The sequence below is a fragment of the Carassius carassius genome, chromosome 30, assembly GCF_963082965.1.
Source record: "Carassius carassius chromosome 30, fCarCar2.1, whole genome shotgun sequence".
NCBI lineage: Eukaryota > Metazoa > Chordata > Actinopteri > Cypriniformes > Cyprinidae > Carassius > Carassius carassius.
In genome coordinates, this window is record NC_081784.1 from 23,389,040 (window position 1) to 23,416,842 (window position 27,803).

Sequence of the window (27,803 nt, forward strand, 5' to 3'; positions counted from 1 at the left end):
TTACATGAGCAAATATTTAAAAAATATATTCCAAAAATCAAAGTAAATGCTTTTAAAAGTTCAACTAATAGACCCCGTTTCACATGGAGAGAAAAGTGCTGAATATCAGAGCAAATAAAAGAGGATTCTGTGTGGGCAGAGAAGAGAATCAATGACAGGCTGAGAGAAAGAAAGAATAAAAGAGATATTGACCAGAGATCTCATTAAACACACACACATGTTCCCGTGACAAGCACAAACAGCCTATCTGCCAGGTACACAAACATATTCACTGTCCAATCCCGGGTTCAGAGAGGCAGTATTGCACATAGTTGACAGCTGACCTCCGCCTGAGCAAGTCTCGAACTTCCTGAAAGGTGCTTTCTCTTTTGACCGCCCTCCCAAAATCCTGAGCAACATGTCCTCAGGGAGTACAGCACATGAGTATTTTAAGAGGGAGACGATTAGAAGATCCTGATGATGACTGACCACGCTGTATGGCGCTCTCTCATCTCAGCTCTCAGCTTCCCCCAGTCGTATGTACGCGAGTTTACCTGGAGCCGTGGTCATGCTGGCTGCACCGGTTTTGAAGAGCACAAGCTGATGACCTAGAAAGAGCAAGCAGAGTGAAACAGACTGTGAGAAAGAAGGTCCATTACCTGCTACAAAACAGCAGACGGAAGACACGGGAAACAGGAGAGAGAGAAACGCAAGAAAGAGTGCTGTGGTACAGTCACATTTACTGATGTTTGGTGAATTTTGGTGAAATAAAGTCCTTTCAGAAAGAATTTGGGATTTTAAATAATGCTGAAAAACTGGCAGGATGCAGATTTCGCAACAGGTTCAAGTTGATCATACAGAAGGCTACTTGGTTTGAAAATGACTGTGTGAGTTCGAAATTTCACTGAAATTTTGCAATTTATTACCATCTAATATGGCAAAATTCTACTATGCGATAGATAAATTAGAGCCAAAATGCTGTAGGTTATGAGATCAACATCAAAAAAGGATTGCAAAGCAAAATTTATTCAATATTAGAACTAGGGGTGGGCGATATAGCCTCAAAATTTGATCATGATTTTTCAAGAATATTATAACGATAAACGATATTTATGAAACATGGAACAACGTTTTATTGGTGATTGCAGCTGGCAGGCTGCAGCATTTATTAGTGGATTTTCAATCCTTTTCCAATGAGCTACTGTCATCAATGACAGACTACTAATTTAAAGTGTAAATCTATTGTCATAAGGTGGCAGCAGCAGCAGCTGTGTGTTCGACTTGCCCGATCAGTGTGCAGGGTGCAGGTTTTACCAGTGGGCCCTGTTGGAAATTGTATAAATAGCACAAATAAACAAATAAAATAACATTTAAGTTTTTTCAAGTTTGTAGGTGTTCAGGTACAGAAACTGAATAATCAAATGAAAATAGCATTACATAGTCTTTACTGTATAAGCTAAATGTAGATTAATTCTTGTTGAAACTACAAAGTAATTCAGTAAAGAGCAGTGAGTGGTTTTCTCCTATTTCATTTCTTGGATTAACATTAAAGACACTGACAGAAGCTAGTAAATCAGGCGCGGTCACTTTAAGAGATAATATATCCAATATGAAACATATTCCATTTCTTTTGCAACTGTTTATTTTCACTTAAGACATAACCGACCGTTTTTCCGAGGATACTTCCGAGGTGTCTATTTTGTATGTATTTGTCTTTTCAAGAGCTTTAAGGGCTGTGGATGTGGCTCTCTGCTACGAAAAAGCAACCTCGAAGGCATAAAATATTCCACTGGACTGTAAAAACATATCTCTGATCCATATTGGGGTTTGTCTACGTCCAGTTGTTGTATGTGGTGATGAGAGAAGAGAGAGGAATGAGAATGGGGTGTGAGGAGTGGACAGTCACAGCAGTTAGAGCAATCATCAGGACGACATTTATCATTTATCAAAGGACGTAGATTCACACAAATCCATGCGCACATTTACATTAACACTACAACACACTACAGTGGCTCTGTTTCAAAACTTAGTGAGCTGCCTTGCTGTCTTTTGTCTACATAGATTAGACAGCTGTCACTAAGGCATCCTAACTGAAATGGATCCTCACAAGTGACCGGTTTGAAACAGTCTGCAACTCTGTGCAACATAAATAGTGCTAACTCGAATCACAATTCCATTTTATAGTTTGACGTTAGCAAGTCCACACACGGTAGAATACCAAACGTCAGAGTCAACAAAAACTAAAATATGCGACAGACTTTAATTTGATATATTACTGAGTACTTCAGAGTTTTTTCTCTGGATTATCCATCTGTTATAACTTTATAACTGAGTTAAAAGCAACTATGTTCATAAGTTCCATCGTTAAAAACAGAGTTCAACGAAACTTGGGACCATAATTGGGTAACAATGAATTTGGGAAACGCACCACTGACTAACTGTTCTCCAGAAGACTCGTAGTGTGCGCTAACCAAGAGTGCCTCATACATCCTGAAAAGTAAAGCCAAAATATTTTGATCACCATCTGGTGGCTGGCTGTAGTATAGTTCATAAACCCCACCCTCTCCATGTAAAAGAATGGGACATGAGCCAAACTAAACTGCTACTGCGCAGTCTTGGCCTCCAAATGAATAATTTCTGCAGATACTCTGGCTCCAAATGAATCACTTCTGCACAAATTTCAATCTCCAAATCAATAATTTCTGCGCAGACTCAGGCTCCAAATGAATCAATTCTGAGCCGACTCAGGCTCCAAATGAATCACTTCTGAGCCGACTCAGGCTCCAAATGAATATCTTCTGAGCCAACTCAGGCTCCAAATGAATCACTTCTGAGCAGACTCAGGCTCCAAATGAATCACTTCTGCACAAATTCAGTCTCCAAATCAATAATTTCTGCGCAGACTCAGGCTCCAAATGAATCAATTCTGAGCCGACTCAGGCTCCAAATGAATCACTTCTGAGCCGACTCAGGCTCCAAATGAATCACTTCTGAGCCGACTCAGGCTCCAAATGAATCACTTCTGAGCAGACTCAGGCTCCAAATGGATCTTTTATGTTCAAACTCAGGCTCCAAGTGAACCAATTCTGTTCATACGTTGACTCTGAATGAATCACTTCTTCTGTGCAAACTCAGGCTCCAAATGAATAAATTTTGCACAGAATTTGACTCTGAATGAATCACTTCTGCACAGACTCAGGCTCCAAATCAATCACTTGTGTGCAAACTTCTGTGCAGACATGGGCTCCAAATGATGGCATCAGTACAAGATGACAGCGGCCATACCTGGGATATTTTGGCTTCCCTTTTCTACAGTGTAAGGAAGTGAAGACGTATCGTCCATTTTTTTTTTTTTTCAGAGATTTGTGATTTCAGATCCACCCAAGGTTTGAAACTTATGAAACTGTATTGTGAGTCACTATCGCATTAAAACCTCTTTAGAATGAATAGCTGTGCTGCATTCCTTGTTTCTAACTGCTAAATGAACAAATGTAAAGGTATTTGAAATCAGAAAAATTACTTGACTTAAATTTCATCATGTCTAGTTAGTCTAGTATAATATCCTGAACTGTCCTACACACAATGAAACAGAGCAACACTGTGCAACATTACCTGTCCATGTGCTCTGATTGGTCATGACGAAGGCCCGGCATTGGGCATGGCTCTCACACACCTCAATAGCTTCATCAACGCTGAAGACTGACAGCAGGCATCCGTCGTGCTGATAGGACGGCCAGCAGCGGTAGTTTTCTGCTGCTATCGAGGCCTCTGACACACGTTTATACTCTGTCAAAAGAAAGAAATCCAGGAAAAGATCTTATTCTAATGAAGAATGGAGATACTATTACTATCAACACTATTGATTTATTGCTACTGTCACTTTTAAGTAAATCTTTCATGTTCAGTGCTTTCTGGCCAAACTGACGGCCTCATGACAGCACTGACACACACTGCTCAATAAATCAAATGCATGTGTGTGTGTGTGTGCGGGGGAGGTTAACACACAGTAAAACAAGCTCCTTCATTGTGTTAACACAGGGGGCTGTCTCGTTCTCTGACGAGGGGAGTCTTCAGGCTGTTGTTAGTCAGAGTTTGACATGTCTTCTGATCTGCCTTTATCTTTTGCTTACTCGGTAACTCTCACACACACACACAAACGCTTTAAACACCACTCAACGTGACACTGACCACAATAAATGCCTCCATCATGGCAGTTAGAGCGAGGCCAAGAGAAAGAGGGAAGCAGATAAAAAGAGAGAAAGGCACATAAAGGAGTGACGAGTGACAGCGTCCCTCCTATCTGTCCCAGCCACACATTCATCAGCCCCTTCTCTCTCAATCTGTCACTAATCACTGTATTGTAAGCTCTTCAACAACACAGTACATCACTGACCTAAAGAAGCAAATCCTGCTTTGAATCTCAGACAACATTACAGAAAAAAAACCACTTTCTGACATTTAAGCATATTTTCACCCAATTCTCATTACTGTAATTCAGTAAAAATCTTGTTTCCATTACCGTTATGCATCCGAACAGTTAACATTTTTGTTCTTACTGTAATAAAAAAGTTTTTTACTGCAATCCAGCGAATTTTGTTTGATTTAAATCAGCATAAAAGCAATAAAACACAACAAAGACAGTAAGACAAATACACCCGTGATATATAAATTCTTTAATTTAAATAATTTAATGTTAAAATATATTATCACAATAATATTAATAGTGTGCTTATTATTAATACAAATATTATAATTCAATGTATAATTATATGAATATAACATTAGTAAGCTCCAGCTTCTCCATGACTCTCAAGAGGATATGCAGTTTGAAGAATAGATAAATATGTTAAAACAACATTGAATACTGCTATTAAAATGTAAAATACTACATAATCATCTTAGTGTATTAACATTATTATTGCATTACAGTACAGTCAATTAAATTTTTTTATACCTCCATAGTTCCAGTAATGTGTCCACACTACAAATATAATTACATGTATCACAATCATAACCAATAGGAACATATTAGATATATGCTATACTATATAGCAGAATCGAGCTATATATCGATTGTTCATTATAATGTCATGTTTGGCTATAAAGCAGTATGATATGAAACTAATGTGGACGGTAGAGTCATGAGGTCAGTGCACGTCAAGAGTAACTAATGAGAAGAGATGTGTGAGGAACAGAGCACTGTACCGCTGCCAACATTCTCCTCACAGAGCTATGTGTGTGTTTTTTATCATACAAAGTGCAGCTGTCTGTTTCTCATCTCGGTCATGTTGTATCAAGTCAACATTACAAGACGTGATTCACATTAACACAACATCGTGTTTGTAATACTGAACGTATGACATTACATTACTGAAAAGGAGCAGCTGTTCTCTCTCAGATGAGCGAAAGAATATATGTTGCAGCCCGTATGAATTCAACAGCTGCGAGCGGCTCGATTTGGTGAAAAATGTGCGAGTAGGAACAATATGAAAAGTGTGTGTGTGTGTGTGTGTGTGTGTGGAAGGGGCACATTCTACAGCAAAACAAATATTCATAACAGGATATGCCTTTGGCGATTAACTGATTTGCTGAAAGGCAGACTTTGGTAAAAAAGTTACTAACCATAGACACTATTGTCTTCTACAGCAGAATCTGAATTGTTTCCATAATTGATTTTCACTGTGAAACTGTTTTGACAGTCTGCAGTGTCTAAGTGCTGCAGAAATAAAAGTGACTTGACTCTCACGAGTGGTCAGCATAGTCTGTATAATTGTGTTTAATGGATTTTTACTTGTCTTTAAAGTATCTGAAAGCAGCCCTTTTCTAGCACATCATGACAAGACCCAGCAAGCAAACCTGCATCACATACGCATCTACTATCTTCAAACTGAGTTGCTGACAGTATTTTGTGTGGCGTTCCTCTTTTTCATGCTAATGCACCGTTAATATGATCGTTAAAGACCGTTGAAGGACGGCTTTGATTACACGCCAACCGCAGTTCAACCTCGCTGAAATACCGCCAGTCTGCATTTTCATAATCCATATGTGGCTCTTTTACACTGTGCAGTTTGGAAGTGGAATGGTGATGGATACATTGTCATGGACCGCATGGCTCTGGCAAAAATGCTGACAATGTGGTCATGTATTCTTACACTTTTGTGAAAAATCATCCCAGGGTAGTCCACTTTGTGGACAGGATATATCAGATGGAGAGCTGTCAATATGGCACTGCTGTATTGCTTTGAGGTTTGTAGATGGTTTGGAAAGCATCTCAAATGGTTTGCAGAGTTTTTCTAAGTTTTTATGCTCTTCGAGAGGGTTTTAATGTAAACCTAAGGCCTCATTCACAGCACTGTGACAATGGGCCTGATAAAAGGAGCACAGCTCCTTTTATCAGAGAGTTAACTGTGTACTACAAACGTCTTGACTACCAGGCTATAAATGTCAGAATCTCTGAGTCTCTGAATTTTCCCTCTCTTGCTCTCCAGGGATATTGATTCACAGACGTGATTCACTATTTCTCTTCGACTCTGAATGAAGGTCACTGGGCAAGCTGCCCTCGATGAGGTCTTTCTGATGAGTGAGTGCGGTGGGATCGAGGAAAGCAAGGGCCGCACGTGGCAACTCAGTGGAGCTAGAAGCCAGTAAATAAGTGCAACTATTAGACTCTTTATTGCACTAATTAATGCTTTATGGAGCTCTTGCTTGTCTTGAATGCTCCTGTAAGATGCAGGAGAATAAGAGAGAAGGTGTTGTAGTGGGCCAGAGGCATGCTGGGCTTTTAATGTGTGTTGGCCAGGAGTACATTTCACAGGGAAGCCCCATCTGTATCCATACAAACTCAAAGTGCTGGCAGAGGACCCTGCTTTACATGAACACCTACAACACCAAGCACTGCAGAGAAGTGTCCAGCCAATATACTGCACACTGGACTAGACTAGAGAGTATAAAGGCCTGTTTACCTGCAGTGTGACAGCACTTAAACCACTCACATTGGTCAACCACTAATATCTAGTTAGCAGAAAAGCTGATATATTGGCAAAATATATATTAAATACAATTTAATCATGGCAAGATTAAAGATGTGAACAATTTTTTTTTGAGTCTTGTGCTCACCAAGGCCGTATTTATTTGATCAAATTCAGTAAAAACAGTAATAATGTGAAATTTAAATAATTTTTTTCTATTTTTCTATTCTATTCTATTCTTTTCTATTCTTTTATTTTTCTTATTATTAAACAATTTGAAAACAGTTCTGTTGATTTTTATTTATTTATTTTGAAGAAACTATTATACTTTTTTTTTCTTTCTGGATTATTTGATAAATAGAAAGTTGAAAATAACTATATTTATTTGAAACAGAAATGTTGTGCAACATTTTAAACATTGTACAGCTATGTATATTAATAATATAAATGTTATGCATGCTTACTGGAAAAAAAAATTATAGAAAAAAAAATCATACAGATTTAAATGTTACTTTTGAGTGTATTTAACTCACTGAGCAAAATCTGAATAGCCAAATGTGAAAAAATGACCAAATATGCTGTATTTAAAATTTAAATGTATTGTTTATTAATCTGTAAAACACTTTGGGTTAACCTCCATTTTATTTTATTTTTTAAATGTGCTCTAAAAATAAGGATTGTTTTGTATTTTATTACTATTCAATATTTGCAATTTATTATAATTATTATTTTCCATTATAAAACTATAAATAGCAAGTTTAATGCTAATCATTCTCAAAAAATAGCACTGAATGAGTCCTTCGTGGTCTACCATGAAATAATGAAATAAAACTTTATTTTTCAAACTCCTTAAAGCCATACAATACTCTTTTAAATTGAATATACAATCTAAAGATGGCAAAGACAGCTGATAGGGCCAATAAGAGAGGAAAGAGTTAAATGACTCTGTCGAAGAAGGCCCTCACTTGCTTTAAAGCTCTCATCAGTCAACAAGTTGGTCTGCTATGGACTGCCAGTGGAGCATAGAGAAGAGCAGGAGAGATAGCAAAGAAAGAAAAAGAGACTGGGACAAAATGGGAAACAGGGCTGGAGCGAGTAAAGAGGCTGAGGTGTTTCTCAGTACTGAGATGGCTGTTTTTTCTGCTCACCAGTTATATAAACTCTAATCTGCTAAATCTCCTCTCATTTGTCCTCACATGCACACAGAAAATCTCCCCATCTCTCCACGCTGACTGAACAACTGTTTAATACCAGGGAGATTTGAGGATTGCCAGGATTCTGCTGCTGTCTAGTCAATTCAGAATGACTGTATTTACAAGATGAGCACATGAACACCACCACAGTTACCAACGGGAAACAGAGAGATTTATTTGTGTCCGGCTCTTTGAGTTTTGGGCAAAGAAAATTGCTATTGGTCATATCACTGCAAAACATGAATTTCTTTCTTAGTACATTTATCTTGTTTTTATGTACAACTATTTAAACATTCATAAATCAATAAACATTTACATGAGAAGCAAATATACTTAGATATTTAATCTTGTTTTCAGAAAAATGTTTCAAAATTAAGTGATAATCTGCCAAAGGGATAAGAAACATGTTTGCCCTTTGAATTAAGTAAGTGTATTTTTCTTACCCCATTTTGCCGATTTGTTTTTTCTTGTTTTATGGCAAAACCATTAATTATGATAAATATTTCAAAAAAGCAGACCTAAATTGTAATTTTGCTTCTCAATTAGGTATTATTGTACAAAAATACTAAGAAACTTATATTGCAGTATATTTCAGTTTTCTGAATGCTGACTGTACTTAACTTGATCTAAAAACTTTTGTTGCTAACTTTACAAGTACATTTACAGCTCTTTGTAAGAAACATAGAAAAGGCTGACTTGACTAACTCTCACAGATTGGAGTAAAACAAAAAAAAAAAGAATCATGTTAAAACTAAAAAGTACTAAAAAAATTAAATGAGAACGTTTCAGTATTAATTGAATCTATTAATTAAATCTATTTACTGTATAGTAAATATTTCTCTCAACTCTGTCTGACATCTTGGATTAACAAATGAGCTCAGTGCAGTGCATTCTGGGATTGCTTAATCTGTGAAAAAATAACTGAGATATTTTCTTGTAAATTAAAAAGTAATGCGTTACTTTACTAGTTACTTGAAAAAAGTAATCTGATTATGTAACTCGCGTTACTTGTAATGCGTTACCCCAACACTGTTTACAGACGTTTAATAAGACTTAGAGGTGACATTAAGTTCATAAATTCAAGTTGAGATGAATGTTTAAATATTAAAATTTGAATATAGAAATATTTAATTATTTACTATAATAATAAAAATATTATTTATATTATTTTAATTATAGAAATATTAAATGATGATTCCAGCAGGTGGATGCAAGTCACTGATTTTATCACTGAATCATTCATTCATTTGATTAGTCCAAATGTCTGATTCATTCACGTCTTTATGAATAGCAATTGAATCATTGAATCATATTAACTTATTGTTTATTGAACTGTTTTATTAAATCAATATCACATTTGAAAGGAATCAACAGATTTGTCTGTGATACATTACTCAATGCTGCAAAAACACATTGTTAGCACAAACCTTTGAAGCTCTCACAAACATAAATATGCTGATCGGGTCAGTCGCACTGGTGCTCCTAAATATTTTTAAAACACAGTAGTTTTCAATACGACTGAACTGGTCACACTGTAGACCCCTGGTTAAGTGTTTAGTAATGTCAAAGGTCAAGGTGTGTCAGTCTGGGACACTCACCTGCTTTGTGTGTCTGTGTGTTATTCTTGAGGTAATGTCCGTTCCTGTAGATATCCAGCACTTTTTCGAGGTGAACCAGAGTCTCGTCAGTGCCCCATATCAGCTCTCCTGAAACACATTCAAACAGCATAAACATCTCAGCTATTAACAGTTTGCATTTTGTCACTAAGAAAACATGCCTGCATAGTGATGCTGAAGTGGATGTCTCGTGACACTGGGAAAGAAAGATAGGATCGAGGCCGGCCCACCCATGCTACCCGTGGATTCACGGACTGTTGTATCCCAGAAAAACTGATTTCAGACTATCTGACATGCCATTATACTGATGAACATGGCGATAGAGCAGATAAGGAAAGGAATTAAGGGCAGAGACAAAAGGCATCTGGCAGGGACTGAAAGAGAAATGTTGGGAGGTGAAGAGGAGGAATGTTTGTAGAGGATGTTTGAGCAAACTTCTCCTCCACAAAAAAGCATTGCTTGATGCTTACTTTTTTTCCCCAAGCAGCACATCACATCAAGTTGAAAAATGTAGGTGTGCACAAAAATTAAGGGATTAAATTAAAAATGAAAATGCATCAATTAATATGTGTTATTCCTTAAAAAATTCCACATATTAAAGTGATACAAGGAGACATTTCAGTTTATATATATATATATATATATATATATATATGGTTGCATGGAATTAAATAGCAGATACAGATATTGTGTAGAAAGAAATAAATGCAGGACTAAGTATAAACAAGTAAACAGTAAATCATAAGAAATTGTGCGGTGTTTAAGATGTTTGTTATACTGTATCATTTAAGATATTTAAGTTTAACTTTATGATGTAAAATTTTATAAAACTGATTTTTTTTAAAGACCTATAGAGACTTTTTTTATTCACACACATGCTCTTTAATTTATTTAACGGTTAACACAAATCTATTTTTAGTATAAATGCAAATTAAAGGCTCGCACTATTAAGCCCTGAAGCTAAAAGCAGCTTCAGGTGGTACTGTATGTGGGTTTGCATGGTTTCTAACTCCAAGCTAGTCATTTATGGTCATTAGTTGGTCTAAGCTAGCCTAGATGGCTGATCAGCTAAACCACCGTCTGCTGAACCTAGTTTTGACTGTTAGGGTGGATAGACCACCTTAGACCAGTTACTAAAACCATCTTAAGCTGATATGACTCACTTTTTGCAGAGACAAAAGAGCTGAATTTAAGTAGTGGAATCACATTCACCTGTAGAGTTGACGATTTTGTCTAGAAGGGGTCTTAGTGCTGAGGGGGCACTGTGAGGTAACAAGTAGGTGAAGAAAAATCTGGAAAATTGGTGGAAAAAAAGTCAAAATCTCCCACACAAAGTACAGGTTGACTCAGATCTCAGGTCATGAACACGCACCTGTAAGCATTGTAGAGGTTTCTCTTTTCGTTGATGCCCTCACAACAGCCCTTGTGGCAGGGGAGGGTGAAGTTGCGGGCAGGGAACTCCATGAGACAGTCTGAAGGAGAAGACAGGGAGCAAGGAGTCTCCTCAACACTGGCGTCATCCAGGTCGGTCACTTTCAACACTCCCTCCACCAAAACAAACTGCCGTGGCCTGAAGTCCAGCAGGGTGACGGACCCAAGCGGGGAACGGGCCAAATAATGCAGCAACCTCATCAGACTCAGACAGATCTGCAGACACATGCAATAATGTCAATACAGAAAGCGATATATTATATTGTATAATGAAATATATTATAGAAAGGTTATATATTCATAAAAAATAACCCTAACCCACAGATTGCACGTGCAAAAAACCCCTCATTTAGTCATTTTTTTATGTTATGTACAGTAATCAAAGGCCAATTAAAAAGTTGTATTTTGTTATGTATTAAATCATCATAAAGCATATAATATAAAGTGGATTTAGGCATCACAACATTATAAAATACAGTATGAAAATATCCATATTCATTTTGAGATTTACTAAAGATTACATTTAGCAATGTTATTGAATTATTTATATTTAAAGATTAACTTTAAGTGACCTAAATGTGAAAATTAAGAAATGGCAACTAAATATTAATAAATCATAAATAATAATAATAATGATAATATAAATAATAATAACCCAATAGTATTGACCAACACCGATCATTGGGGGGGGGGGGGGTCTTTAAAATAAGTTTATATATAATTATATTTTTATATGTAAATAAAAATATTGCACTTTTTCCAGAAATTTGAAATTAGAGAAAATTCAGTGGCTTGAGTCGAGTTGAGGTTTCCATCAACTGAATGTGAATCACTGCATTGAGAGCTAATAAATTAGTGATGTTTTTGAGAATGTAGTAGACAATTCACCTGCATCTCATTAGTTTGGGGCCACCAGTTTTACCCAGAACCCTGTCAAAATTGGTAAGACTGTCTTCATGGATTGAAGCACCTCCTTGCATGACCCATGGAACCACTTGAGTGTGCAAGGCCCATTGTGTAGTACGTTTGCAAGCGCACAATTGTGTTCCTTAAGGATTAGCACTCTTATTCTGTTTGAGGGTATGGGAGCTAAGGCTGAGGCTCTAGTAGCTGGCGACACATCACATTCAAGCAACACCTACATCTACCACGTTCTTAAGGGCAGAGTTCAGAGGATTAGACAGCCGTGGAGAAAGAAGAGGAGGACGGAGACGCAAACAGGAGTGAGAGGGGTGAACGCAATCGAAAGTAGAAGAGGAGAACATAAAAGAGAAGCAAACAGAGTGGAGGTGAGGGGGTGGAGGAGACACTGCCCATGTCTTTCATAACAGACAAAAGCTGCTTTTAATACACTTCGGATTAGCAACTACTGGGAAAGGTCAGCCCCTTCACACTGTGTGACCGGCGCAGGTTGTTGTCGTGCTTAACGTGGGGCAGATTTGGCAAAACCATTGAGAAAGCCATTGTAAGGTAGGCGAGGCCATCTAAAATACCCCAACAGATTTGGTTTCCTCAAAAATGCACCAATAATTTTTTTCCGTTGGTACACAAATGTAAGCGTGTGTGCTCTTGCTTGCTTGTCACGTATTTGGTTTAGCTGGTGTGTGAACAGGTGTGTCGTCGCTCCCGGGCCCATGTTGTGTAGAGGGCATAAAAGGCTTCGTCAGTGCACAGAGGAAATGGCTTTGGACCTAAATTAGCTGTTCGGAAGTCAGCGGATTCGACAGTCTCCCCAGAGCCTATTAGTGCCTCATATGCAATTCAAATGTTGCTAAAGCATTGCTGAGGTGTTTCTGCTTGGTTCGTCTGACTCAAATCCGTTGTTTGGAGTCTGAACAGCAAAGAAATGTAGGAAATCATGTCACTCTGGAATTCAAGAGCTTTTAATTTGGGACAGAACACAATGGGACGAACTGTCCAAATTCACAAGTTTTTGCTCACTCGTACCCATATAGCTAACTATGTCACATGCTTTCAAAAAAAAGTAGTGAATGAGTGAATTAGTGAGTGTTTTCGGATACAGCATATGACTGAGTGTCTAAAATATATACACATGTCTCTGATATTTATATTGGACAGTGAAAAGAAGAGAAAAAAAAAGAAGAGTACTTTAGTACTGTACATTTAGTTCTGGAACTAAAGCGGTGTGAAAGGCCCAATTAATAATAGACTTTTTGGGTGAACTATCCCTTTAATACAGTCTCCAGTGTAGATATTATGGATACTGAATACACTATTTAATGACAGCAAACAGTCAGTTTTATACATTTCATAAACAAACTGTGAGTTTGCACACATTTTGTCAAAGGATTGACTGAAATAAATTAAAACTATACCTGATGGAACAATTCATACACACCCACACAAAACACTAGTACAGTGTAAATTATATTAAAGACATTCATAAAATGTCTAAAAAAAATAGAGAAGAAAAGGCCAGGCAATAAAACCACGAGAAAATCAGCAGCAGGGACAAAAAGACACTTGTCTCATTCTCCTGAAAAATGCTTTATTGTTCTAGACTGGAAAATCATTCAGTCTGACTGAAAAATCACTCTGAAATATGAGTCTAATAAATATATTTAGCAGAATACTATGGTAGGAATGAGTTATGGAAAGACTGCCACAGACTGGAGTTGGTAATGCTGAAAGTCTTGTGAAACTGAAGCAGAGTGATGAATTGTTCTGTTGAACTGTATAATGCTGTGTTGACATGTAGACGAGTGCTGTATTCTGTATTAAAGCAGAGATGTTTACCAAGCGCCTTGGCTTTTGTGCAGCGAGTGTGTTGGTCTTTATTTTTGTGAATCTGTGTTTGGGTGGGTAAGTGTGTGATAGGCCAGTAGAAAACACTTCTAGTGACGGCTTTAGCTTTAGCCTGTGCCATCTTGTAATCTCATAATCTGAACATATTAATTCTGTATATATATTTAAATTCAAATTAATCATAACACAGATCTCGTCAAAAGCCCACATTTTATTGTATGTCTTGTTTATAGTACATTCAACAACTGCCTGTTATCAGAGTAAGGTCTCATTGGGACTTCATTCAGTTTCATCCCCTTCACAGGATGAGCTCTGGAAACAGGAAGTCATAGCAAATCATTATGGGAGGTTGCCACAATGATAGCGATCAGCCCGGTCTTTCAGGCAGAAGTCTAACAGGAAGCTCAGAGAGAGCAGAGAGCGGGACATCCCACACCGCCAGCTCTCTAGAAACACTGCATCAGACAGGCTGAACACTGTGTGCTCTACCAGTGCGGACTCATTTCTTTTTTTTATTATTATAGAAACACTGTTGAAGGAATTATTTGGGGTTGAGAGGAGGCATGGGATTAGGAAATGTCACATTTATGACCCACATGAGCACCATGACTGGGTATGAGGAACCGCTGTGCAATGGCTTCACAGAAAACATAGTTAGCGGCTGGCTGACTGGGTTGAAGTCATTAAAAATGTTTACATAAGTGCATTATGAAATGGTAGTAATTTTATGGAATGAATATAATTTGGTTCCCGTTTGTTTATACAGGGTAAATAGACTGTATCTTCAGGCCTCTCCCAATCTATTCATCTTTCTGAAATAATATGTAATAAGTGGAGTTCATAATTACACAACAACCCCCCCCCCCCGGCCCACCCACACACAATCACACACACACATTATATTTCAAGCATAATGTCCATCAATTTACATGATTTTATTATTATTGTTATTATTATTATTATTATTATTATTAACTTTTTTTATTATTATAAAACTTTTTATTTATTTCTTAATCAAACAATCAATTAGTTTTTCGATGAGGATTCAGACTTTGGGGAACCACTGTATATTTTACCTCATAAATAAATTGTAATTCATAATAACCTTTAATCAATTTTTTTTTTTTTTCCTAAAATTCTAAATTAAAATTTCTAAAGCTTTCTACTTATTTCGGAGTTTAAATCAATCAATCAATCAATCAATCAATCAATCAATCAATCAATCAATCAATCAATCAATCAAGATTTTCCGATTGCCAGTAGAGTTTCAGACTTTTTGGCATCACTGTATATAATATTGTACTCTGTCATAAATAATGTCAATTCACAATAACCTTTAATTCAATGAAAAAAATTGGGGAAAAAAATTAAATTGGAAAATAAACATCAAGGTTTTATTTCTAGGTTCAATAAATACACAGTCAATCAATCAATCAATCAATCAATCAATCAATCAATCGCATATTCATTATGTTTCAGATTTTGGGCACTATTGTAGCCTATACAATATTTTACAATGCAATGAATAATCGTTAACTCACAATAACATTTATTGTCTTTAATACACTGCATTAAAAAAAGTATATTTTTTGTATTATTTTAATTCATATTTAATTGAAAAATGAACATGAATGTTTTTGTTTGCTTTTTTTCAAAATTCTAAAACTTTCTATTTATTAACTAAATAATATTTAATATGGTTTCAGACTGGACCCCACTGTATATCATATTTTACAATATCATGAATAATCTTTCATTCACAATGAACTTTAATTCTTTTATTACAGTAATGTTAGAAAAATCAGCGAGTCAATTTGCTCACAGTTGTTCATGTTGATAAGGCTAATTGAAGCCTCCAGACAAGCACTAGATGGAATGTATGATATGAGCAGTGACTCACCCTAAATCTCTCCTCCCAGGGCGTCTGCAGCAGCTGGATCATCTCCAGAGGGCTGCCCAGCTCCGTGATGGCCGTCACCGTGTCCTTTATATCGTTGTTATCCTGGTAGCAGTAGCCGTACAGCTGCAGGAGAGAGCGCAGACACGAGAGCATCCGTCAGATAACAGCACTGTGTTGAATTTGACCCCAAATTCGGTTGGAGACACCAAGCTGGCTAAAGCATGTGTGTGTAGTCAATGGAAATAATTATGAGTTCCAGAGACAAAATACATGAATTAAAAATGATCAGTAGATCAAAGCAAGTAAACTGGGATTGTAGCAGGCATTATGGGAGCAGACAGACTTACTACAGCTTGTAATCAGGAAACGTTGCGCTGGCATGTGTTTGTTTGTTTTGTGGGGGACGTCTATATGTTACGGCCGCTGCTATCAGGCTGTTTCCTTCGGCCTGCCATGACGGGCTCTTAGCGGCGCAGAATTTGGCTCTTTGCTTACAGAAACATTTTCCTAAGCTAATTCAAGCCAAAGAATCTAGTTAAAATTAAACAGCATGAAATTTCATCTAAAAAGAAAACAACCTATGGCTGTGTGACCGGCTGTACCGCGAGAGCCATCACCAGCATTAAAGGAAAAACACCAGCCAGTAATGTCGGGAGGTCAGATGGAGAAAACGACCCATTATATTTCTGCACAGCCAAATGGGTGTTTCAGTTATGCAAGTTAACAAGTTAGTTTCCACATTCATCTGTATCGTAATTATACACTTCAAAATCGGTGTCGGTACATGCAAACGTCTATTTCTTAATTTAGTCATATCATTCACACTTGCTAACTATACATAACACCTCCACTGATATACTGGTAATGCTAAAATTGTCCGGTGACTGCACACTTGATGTTATGTTGCCTAGTACATGTACTCTGAGCCCTATTCCAGAAACTCCAACAACAGGAAAAAACAATACTACTGTACATAAAGTGCTGTATTAAGGTCACTATGACAATCTTTGTAGAAATGGATCTATGAATGACACACCACAATAATCATTCAAATAATCATATAAAATAATAATTATTCACATTATTAATAAAAAATATTGAAATTAAATTAAATGAAGAGTTTTTTTTTTACACTAAATGCCAATATGCCAATAGAGTAAAAAAAATGAAAACAGCATACATTTCTGTCTTTTGTGAAAACATTCTAACATAAAATGCAGCATTCATTTCAATGTGACAATTTATGTAAAAATGTATTTATGCATGATTTACACACTGCAATAATAGACTTTTTTTGGTCATACATTTGTCTAAAATAATAATAATAACAAATAGAATAAAATAGAACAGAATAGAACAGAATAGAATTCAGATAAATATTTACTCCTTTGGATTTGAATTTGATTTTTCTTAAGCAAAAACTGAAGTTTGTTAGATTAATAATTAAAGTTAATATCTGAATATTAATATCAGATTAGATTAAGGTTGTTGTTTTTTTTTTGTTTTTTTTTTACATAAATTAGAAATGTACATTTTGTTTGTTTTTTTTTGTTTGTTTTTTGCAGATGTTTGTTTTGATTGTTTCATTAATGTGGGGATCTCAGTCTCAGAAAAGCTAGATGTCTGTCTGTGGTAAAAACTAATCACTTTACTTTGTTTCGGACAAATAACCATTTCATCTTGGCAATAGATTTAACTGGTGATCAGCAGAAGCTGTCGTATAAGCTCAAATTCAGAACACCTTTTGGCCAGTAATGTACAATGTGCTTTCTGACAGCTCCCCAGATACAATCTCATTTGGCTGTCTCAATCAATGTCAATTTTAGGACAACAACTCTGGATCTTTATAACTGTCCCTGTGGGAGGATCTTGAACAAGTCTAGCCTCTGATATGAAGCAGGAACAGGACAAATCTGATCTAAGATCTGTGGGCAGACAGGCTAGTAGAACAAGCCTTTCCGAGAAAGCAAAGGGCCTATTTGAGATTAAACACACTCCAATGACTATTATCAACATGATTCATTTAAAATGTAATGCTGTGTGTGTGTGTGTGTGTGTGCTGCAGACTTCACGGGCCACGGCTGCTTGCTGGGAATAAGACAGATCTGCACATGGAGGAACGCTGTTGTCTAGCCACACAGTGCCGTTTTGACTGACGCAAGCTCAAAGGTCAACTTGCCCTGTCCAGTTCATTTACAATGAAAACTTTGTATCTGTCCAGAGCTGCTTTGTACCAGATGCTAATGCCACCAAGAGAACCAGAAATATTTTCTCATTTCAGCTAGTTTTTGGTCTGAAAGTTTTCATCTAGCTGCATGTGCTAAGCACAGAGTTTGTTCATTTCTGTGCATGATAGCAATATAAAAGAGATGGGTGAAGTTACTATTTATTTGTTTGTTTTGCAGATTCCTTGGAAGCATTTTCTCAATTTTCAGTAAAGGCTGAGTAAGCAGAATCACTGAGGGAAGAGTTTATTTTATTTATTCATTATTTTTGGACACATAACATGTTGTTCTTTAAAGTACTGAGGTACATAAATATGGTAACCATTCAGTACTATGATATGGTCTATATCACATTACCATCATACCATCCGATACTATGATTTTACTTTGGTACAGCCATAGTACGTTTTTATACAGACATTTGAGTGGCCATCTCATACTGAGACAGCCATTTAAACAATGAGCTATAATAGTTTGTGTTACCATGATTTTTCAGTGGTAAAGGTTAAAATCACTGTAAGGCAACATGGCTTACTGCTTTCATAAAACAACAGCAATGGCAATATGATAAAAGAAACCAATTCAATAAAAAACTTACATGTATTAATAATAATCAGAATGAAACAATAATGTGGTAAGTTCATTAACTGTAAGCTGTTTAAATGTAGAAATTAATATAACTAATAACTTGTGATTACAGGTGCATATTTATTGGCATTTTGCAATCTAATCTGAATATAGTGATTTTTCAGATTTTACTAATATATATATATAATATTTTTTTTTTTTTTTTTTGTACATAATCATTAATCTATATAATTTCCAAAATTAAATGTGTCTTGCATATAACTTATGGTTGTTGATTGGATGAAGGCAAATCTGAATGTGAGACTGTTGTCAATTTGTAAGTAAGGTGCAGAGTTTAAGTGGACTAAATGTCCAGAATATGTCACCAGTGAATCTGTTGTATCACTGACAGATTGAGCTATTATACTTTTAAGAATTATGAGATTAAAAAATGAAACATGCACTAAACGTTCACATTAAGATCAATAACATGCATAAAAAAAATTTAATAAAATAAAAAACTAGATATTTATTTTTTATATTTATTTAACTTTAACTAGCATCTTCATCAGCTCTTGTTCTTCAAAAATTCTCCTCACTGGCTCCACGTGTGCGGACATACAGATGCTCAATAGTCTTCACAAAAGCCTATCTGTTAAGTGCCATTAACACACATTCACTTACAACCCGGCCGCGAACGTTTAATGAAAACACCCTGGCAACAAATCAAAATGGCCACGGAGATGGCTGTGTTTGCCCAGAGACGAAATAGTAGTGCGCAGTGAAAGCCACAAGACTGTCCACGGGAACAAGAGCTGCTCAGTAACAGGGGCTTGACACTGGCCGGACGGCCCATGTGCTGAGTTATAGCTGGGTTCAGATTCAAATGTGTGCGTGGAGAGATTCGGAGAGGGAAAGCTTTACCACCTTGTTTTAATCAAAGTTTCTGAAGGACCGCCGCTGGAAAAAGTTCTGAGTCCTTTTCCCTTGCCTCTAAAATTGATCAGTGAACATTAAACAAACTTATTAAGGCCCTAACAGAGAAATGTAAAATTGTTCAATCTTACTGCCAAAGTGTTCAAAGGCTTCAGAAGTTTGCACTCAAGTGCCTGGTTCTGTGAATGGTGTGCGTCGCGTGACTCAGCAAGCTGAGTTTGGGATCTTTCAAGATTTCATTGACAAACACCTCTAAACTAAATTCCAATAAACTAACACTATGACAGAAGCGCAGTGAAATGTATTCATCTTGAACTGTTTGACATGATTTATTTATTTTCTGAATCCTTAATCTGTGAATCTGCCCTTTGAAAATCACATGGATCTTTTTAGCAAAGCGATCAAACTGTGGAAAAAACAGACAAGCTGATTTCCTCATCAACCTGTTCCTGCCTAGTAAAATAAACAGAGAGCAGAGTGATGTAGAATGAGCAGGACAGAGCATTCAGAGTTCTTCCAGCAGAATTCATCCCCATCCTCAACTCATTTCCTCCCGCAATCCTCCTGTTCTGAACTCTTTCGCAGGACTCAGGATTTTAACACTGCAATCCCAACTTCAGAAACTCCTCACCGACTCCCCTGTGAGATTGATTCCTCAAAAACACAATGAGATAAAGATCATCGTGTTGTTTTCGCTCAAAAAGAACAAGTTCGAATCAGTGCAAGTTCTTCACTGTCCTGCATTCCATGGAAAAACTACATGTTACAAGTTGAGGGGATTGAATAATGAGAAAATGTTCATTTTTGGGTAAACTATCCTTTTAAATGTTGATAAACAATTGTTGCTGACTGGATCCCAGGCGTCTTCTCCTTCCTGACAAACTAAAGGTTAAAGTATTAACCCGTGTTTAATTGCGTCTAGCACTAAAACTCTTCGTCTCACTCCCATCTTAAAAATGACCCTGGGGGCCTCTGTGTTTAGAATGCCCAGCTTTCACATTCACATGTTACATGCTCACATTAGCAGGTTACTGATTACCCTGCAGTGTGTGTGTGTGTGTGTGTGTGTGTGTATTTTGGGACTCGACTTAGAATCTGAAGAGTTAACAGAATGACATGCTAATGTAAACATAATCCCAGTGCAAGACCACCCTAATCAGGCCCCCAAGCTGTGTTGCAGATTGCCTGACACACCATTTCAAATGACTTTCCATATATACAAACACTCCAGAGAACTTTTCACACATAAAATTAACATTTTGGCATCATTTCTTCACTTTCATGTTGCTCCATCCCTATACTATTACTTTAAGTCTGTGAAACACAAAATGAAATGTTAGACAACATCCAAGCTGCACTTGCAAAAGGAAAGTGGAAACTGTCAAGCTCCAGAAAAGTAAAAAAAGCACCATAGAATTAGCCCATATGACTGTGTATTTTCATTCATCTGAAGACATATGATAGCTTTATAAAAGTAACACACCAAAACGTGTGATGTTTTACACGGACCCTCCACGTGATCACAAATATTGGGTACTGATGATGACACTTCTGATGACGAAACTTGTGTCACACAGACACCATGCAAAATATCTGGGACGCGGACTGCTAAAGTATACTGTAGGCTTCAGCATACTCCATTACATAATGTGTGTGAACACATTCACTTGACAAATGGACACTACATAAAGTGCCATTCTTGCCCAGTGTCTGCACCATTTCTGTCCAGAAGTTATAACTGATAAACATGTCGTTGTACTTGTTTAGCGAAGAGTCATTAGTATCTCTTAACCCTTTCACACAAATGCTTGTCAACACATCTATTGTTGTTGCATCTTCAGTAGTTTGTTGTTGCTGCTCCATTTCATTTGTTTGCTTTTTAGTGATGTGTCGTTCGTGAACGAATCGTTCTTTTTGAACGAATCTTTTAGGTGAACGAATCGTTCTCGTTCACGCAATCCACTGACTCATATTTCTCGTTCACTGAATTTCCTCCCTCCACAGCAGCGTGGTGCTATTAGCAGCGCATGCGCAGCTCGGTGAACCGGGTAACCGAGTAAACCATTTCATCCTGTCAAAGCATTACTCAACCTCGAGCCAATAGCCTTCGATTATGAGATGTGACAAAGCATGTGATTTGTTGAATGTAATGAACAAATACGCCCTTCAATGAACGAGTTTCATTTGAGTCTGAACTAGATCTAGAGATCTTATCATTCGTGAATGAAATGACTGAACTGGTACCCATGTCGTTCGGGAATGAGTTGAATGATTTAGTACATCTCGTACGTGAATGAAATGACTGAACTGGCACACATTCGTGAATGAGTTGAATGAATGGATACGTCGTTCGTGAATGAAATGAACTGGTATAGCTTATCTCGTCCGTGAACGAAATGAATGAGAGTAAACCGGGTTAGTCTGCCATTTAGCATGTCAATCTCGCAAAATGCAAAGAGCAGTTACAGGTACTGTGCACATTCGCTTGTTTTGATATTTTGCATACAGAACTCCACGTTTAATCCCCGATTTATGAATGTGAATATATAATATACAACCTATCTGATCAAACAATTAAAATGCTAATTAGGCAAGAAAACCTCGTGCTTTGTTCATCTGAACAACTTAGACTTTATATATTGAATGCGATTATACACACATTTTAATAAAGCCAGATCAGTTTTTGTAACACGTGAATACGTTCGTTGACTTAACACATAACCCTTTTTTGCCACCTGCTGGCATATTTTGTGTAATACGAAAAAATGATCACTGAACGAATCAGTGAACGATTCTGAACGAATCATTTTGGTGAACGAACTGAAAATGAACGAATCTCTAGAAAGAATCATAATTTACACCACTATTGCTTTTTGACCGTGAAACAACAGGCTTTCGCAGTGTTGCCACCTTGTGGAAAAACTAAATAGTGCAACAAAAAAAAACAATTTTGTAAACTATTTTTAATTTGAGATTGCGAATGCATTCTCTAGTGTATACGTAAGAACCAAAGTATGTTATCATCTTAAATCACCACCCACTTTTTTTCGCATTCTGTGTAATATCTCCTTTTGAGAATTGAGAAAGTCCTATGGATTTTAAACACCGTGAATTGACTAAAAGATGACAAAAATGTAATTTCTGCACAAAATATACTTCGAATTTAATACTTGGACACCTAAACACAACAGAAAAGTTTGGTGGTTATTAAAGGGATAGTTGAGCAAAAAATTTACATTTTATGTTTATCTGCTTACCCCCAGGGCATCCAAGATTGTGGCAACTTTGTTTCTTCAGTAGAACACAAACAAAGATTTTTAACTCCAACTGTTGCAGTCTGTCAGTCATACAATGGAAGTGAATGGGAAACATGACTTTTTTTGACTTTGAGAGTCAAAAAAACCTACACAAACAAAACCAAATTAAACCCTGCGGCTCGTGACGATACATTGATGTGCAAAGACATGAAAAGATCGGTCTGTGCAAGATACTGAAGCGTATTTATATTGTTTTTTACCTCTGATTCACTGCAATGTCCGAACTGTCCTGAGCACATTCTCAAGAGCTGGCGTGTGATGCTACTTCTTTTTGCTTTACGGCAGATCGCAGACTTATAAGTGCATTATTAACACCACTGATCTCTCAAATGGACCACTGACACTCTATCTACAATCTCATTTAGGAGTGTCAATGGTCCATTTGAGATATAGGTGACGGTGAACTATCCCTTTAAACAGGAACACACCATTTTGCATCTTTCCCTATGGTGTCTTTAAATTCATCCTGTGTACATTAGTGCTGACATGGCAAACGGACATGAATAAGCCCACTCTCCCTGTCCACCCAGATCCAGCACCACCACTACCAATCATGACTGTTTACATAACAGGTGTTGCCCTCGCTTGTAAGAGGAAGAAGGGGATCTGCTTGACAGACATGTTAGTTAAAGGGGTGGTTCGGGATTTTTGACATCGGACCTCATTTTTAAGTCAGCCTGGTTGTTATTCATTAGTGGAGACATTTTTTTTTTTTTTAATTGTCCAGTCCTTATATTTGGATAGTTGGCCGATGCTAGGCTAGCGCGAGTCAATGGGTATATGTTAGCCAGCCATTAAAAACCGTTTTACCCGCTCCACAGTGCACCAATTGACTCGCGCTATCCTAGCATCGGCCAACTATCCAAATATAAGGACTGGATAATTTTTAAAAAAAAATGTCTCCACTGATGAATAACAACCAGGCTGACCTAAAAATAAGGTCCGATGTCAAAAATCCCAAACCACCCCTTTAAAGACTTCAGAATCTGCCCAGGAAAACTGAGTAGAGGCATCACTGCAGTGTGACCTCCCTCTTTCAGGCCAATGGCAGGAAGACCTGTAGATCCTTTCTGTGTGCACTCTGAGTGAACCCGGCCTGGTGCTAATCAGCCTGCCGTATCATATCTTCTCCCCTCTGACCTCACAACTTATAATAAAAAAAGAAAAAAAAGCCATTCATTTTTGTCTGATGCGGCGGCTGCCAAAGCAAATGAAAAGCAACACTTCTAGGCCTGATTGGTTAGGTGCGAGGGAGAAGAACCAAGGAAGGTACATGTGAGGAATATCTGTGTATGTGTTCCATCATTAAAGGTTTATAGAGAGAGGTATTATGGGATCAATTTTGCTGATTTATTAAAGTTGTAAGAACGCAGGCCTGATGGCAGCCAGCCGCCGGCTCTGAAGCTCTTACAGTGGTACATTTAAAGTGAGACGTGGCACTTGACTACAGAATGTGGCATGTATGGGAGCTGACGCCCATATTCATATTCCATCCGAGCTTGTGTAATAGCAACTTAAGTTTTTAAAACATGTCAGCTGAGTATTTGAACAATGTCACTGTTATGAACGACTAAATTGGGTGTTATTACATCAAACTTAAAGTTAATTTAAAATGTAAAATAGACGGTACATAAATAGATCATTAATAAATATAAGAAACTTTACACTAGAAAATGCCTTGCATTTATACCTAAATAATTTTGTTTATACTTTATGGGTTTATGCTTGCCTTTCTTTAAATTAGGATAATTTGTTTCTTTGACAAATAAGTAAAAATCTGTAAAAAAAAAAATAATAATAATAATAAAAATGCGGCATAAATAAGCATTGTAAATAAGACTAAATATGAAATATTTTCCATATTTGTATAGTGTTTTAGACAAAATTGTGGCCACATTTAATTTGGATTCATGCAATACTTAAAAAAATAAAATTTATATGACAGCTAAGCACCGCATACACACACACACACACACACACACACACACACACATATATATATATATATATATATATATATATATATATATATATATATATATATATATATATATATATATATTTTTTTTTTTTTTTTTTTTTTAAGAATGTTGAGCTATCATTTCAAACCAAGAATATAGTGTGGTTTGTGAATTTTGTGAATCTGTTATAATGTTTAAAAGGTTGTTCATATTTAAATACTAAAAAGTGACAAATTTAAACTTCGAAAGACTTGATGGCATTTTGTGGCAGCTGTCTTTGATCACTTTAGAGCATTACGTCTTTGTGTAAGCAGTGAGATATAACGCTGATGATGTTCTTTTGCACTTAAACTCTTTTGTGTGAGTTCATTAACTGGGGTCTTGCACCGTTGGTATCCTGCTGCGAGCACACAGAATGAAATCAGGTCGGCGGCCCCAATCTACATACAGCTTCTGATAAAGCCTTCAATAACGGGACCTCAACGGTTACAGCTATTTTGAAATTATATAAACCAAGCCTCTGTAGCCATGTGGGGGATGTGTTCCACTGTAGGCCAAACACATATCAAGCTTATGAGATATATCAACAAAACTAAACTCCAAGATGTAAACTGTTTTAATTTATGGATTCTACAATGGTTGAACTGATTCCCAGAAACAACGTTTATTAAAATGTGATATTGACCTTTTAGAACTGCTTTTCAGGGACATTTTTACCATTTCAACGTGATCTGATCTGTTTATTAATCAAAATCTACTTCAAATTAGCTGCACTGTATCAGTAGAAGCACTAAACCCATACCTAAAGGTCTACTAAATAATTTTCTCATTGTTAAAACAAATCAAATTCATTAATTTAATCAAATGCATCAATTAAATAAATTCAAATGCAGTTTTAAGTAAGCCTGTCAGTATAATTGTATTTATTTGATTGTGCACAGAGCCTGGTTAATTTCTGAGGCTGGCTACACTGCAGGACTGCCTGAAGACCGAGGCACAAGATAAACGAGGGCTATTAATTTCAGATTCTCGTTCGCTTATGTTTACAAGAGCTGATTACGACTTCAACAACTACACAGGCGCTCGTGTCAAATAAATGACACACAAGGCAAAACACAGCCGTTTCTGAGCGCCCTAAAAGTGGGGACTAAATACGCGGACAATGAGCCAATAGCCATTTTTAGTCATTGTTGATTGCATGATAGAGTAATTGTTAACACACACACACACACACCTCGAACTTATGTTGATTTAGATGCTCCAGGCGTAAATATTCACACATGAAATTCACACACAGTAATTAAACGCGTGTTTGGAAATGCCTGATGTCTGTTGAGTTACTTGGGTTATAGCCTACTGTTTTTTTATTATTTATTTTTAGATATTGCTTTAGAATTGCTTCAATGAGCACATTAACTGATAAAATTACAATGTGCACGCGAGTTCATGTTAAGTTACCCATGAGCTTCAATATTAAACAGTGAGAATAACAGTGAAAATTCACAAGCATTTAAACCTAACTCCTATTACATTAATGTTTATTATTATTATTATTATGTTACTCGTGTAAACACACAATGTAAAATTGAATCCACTAACATTTAGCCCAAAACTATTTTTATTCTTTTAAGTAGATAGCCTAATCAATGATGAGTTCATGGGTTATTACACCGATTCAGCTACTTTGAATTAGATTGAAGAAATTGTTGTAAAATGAGTCGAAAATTCGGTAGAACTGATAGAAATCGTTGTGACCATTTAAACAGATGGAAAGAGTATTATAATAACGAAGACGTTTTAGTGTGCACATAGCCTAAAGTGTGGTTTTAAATGAGCTAATATGATCTGGATTTGCTTTATTAAATTATAGCCAACTGTATTACCTTGAGAATATTAGGGTGCTGCAGTCTCTCCATCAGTGTCATTTCTTTGACGATTTTGAAGGATGCGAGTTTGTAACAGTCTGTCGACGACCCGTGTTTCTTCACACAATTCTCCATATCGTGACCCCCGAAATCCACTGATTTTAACGCGACGGAGAAGCTGCTGTTTATAGTCGCTTTATACACCGCCTTTGTGTATCCTGAGCCCAGATACTGGACATTGGTCACGTTATCAATACTGCTGCAGCCGAGCACCGACTCGCGCGTAAACTCCCGGTGTGATTTTGTTGCTATGGATACAGCGGGAGTCGGTTGAGATTGATCGTAGTTATTGTTTTTCCCGATTCCTTTGTATGCTTCCCACTCGCTGCGTAGCTCCAAGTCCATGAGTCGCCTGCGCTCCAGCGGTCCGGTGCCGACCCAGTGCGCCCGTGTCTGACGGTACCGCAGAATCTCGTCCAGTCGCTCGCGTATTTGCCGCTGGAGCTCCGGGAGTCGTCCGACGGTTGCCGTTTCGACGGGTCGCAGCTCGTCGACGCGAAGCCCAGGAGGAGCGTCCGCGTCGGGCTGCTGCTGGTTCTCGTGGTGGTGGCGATGCACGCGGTCGCCGTGGTGCTCGAATCCCGGAATGAACAATAAATTCATCAGCGTGCCCGTGAAGAAGGAGAGGCAGAAGCCCGCCGCTACCACCATCTTTCTCCGCTTCATTTTGTTGCTTATTATTATTAGCAGAAAATAAATGTGTCCCCCCTTCCAGCCTGCGCCTACCCGCCTGGCAGCTTTATGCAGTCTGTCCGTGCCCCGTGCCGTAGTGTAGCGTTGCGCAGCGCGAAGGGTGCAGGATTGCGAGGGAAGTCTATGATGCTGCGCTCAGACGAATGTGCCGTATGTTCACGTCTTCATCTCGCAGTTATGATTTAAGATCCACCCCATATAAGGCTGATCATGGTGACACTTGCGTGTGCGCCCAGTTAACGGGGGTCTCGGCGCGCGCACCGGCGCTGTGCCTCAGCGCGACTGACGTCACTTTGACTGGCAGTCGACTCGGCCCTGCTGCTATG

The 27,803-nt window shown here is 37.4% G+C and overlaps 1 protein-coding gene across 1 annotated transcript; it reads right to left on the reverse strand.

Moving 5' to 3' along the window:
• pkdcca (protein kinase domain containing, cytoplasmic a) lies at positions 1–27,803 on the reverse strand. The gene is made up of 7 exons (XM_059518045.1): positions 26,743–27,803; positions 15,854–15,976; positions 11,129–11,403; positions 10,969–11,048; positions 9,739–9,846; positions 3,592–3,765; positions 1–587 (listed from the first exon to the last, which is right to left on the reverse strand). Exons 1-7 carry the CDS (start codon positions 27,448–27,450, stop codon positions 493–495), a joined length of 1,563 nt encoding a protein of 520 aa, XP_059374028.1. The 5' UTR covers positions 27,451–27,803; the 3' UTR covers positions 1–492.

Bases quoted from the DNA above. Each gene is read 5' to 3' on its own strand.
- pkdcca (XM_059518045.1), bottom strand. From the start codon at position 27,450: ATGAAGCGGAGAAAGATGGTGGTAGCGGCGGGCTTCTGCCTCTCCTTC. The intron at 11,404-15,853 runs GTGAGTCACTGC...ATGTGTCTGCAG, and splicing joins CCTGGGAGGAGAGATTTAGG to ATCTGTCTGAGTCTGATGAG. The intron at 588-3,591 runs GTAATGTTGCAC...TGCTCTTTCTAG, and splicing joins CAATCAGAGCACATGGACAG to GTCATCAGCTTGTGCTCTTC.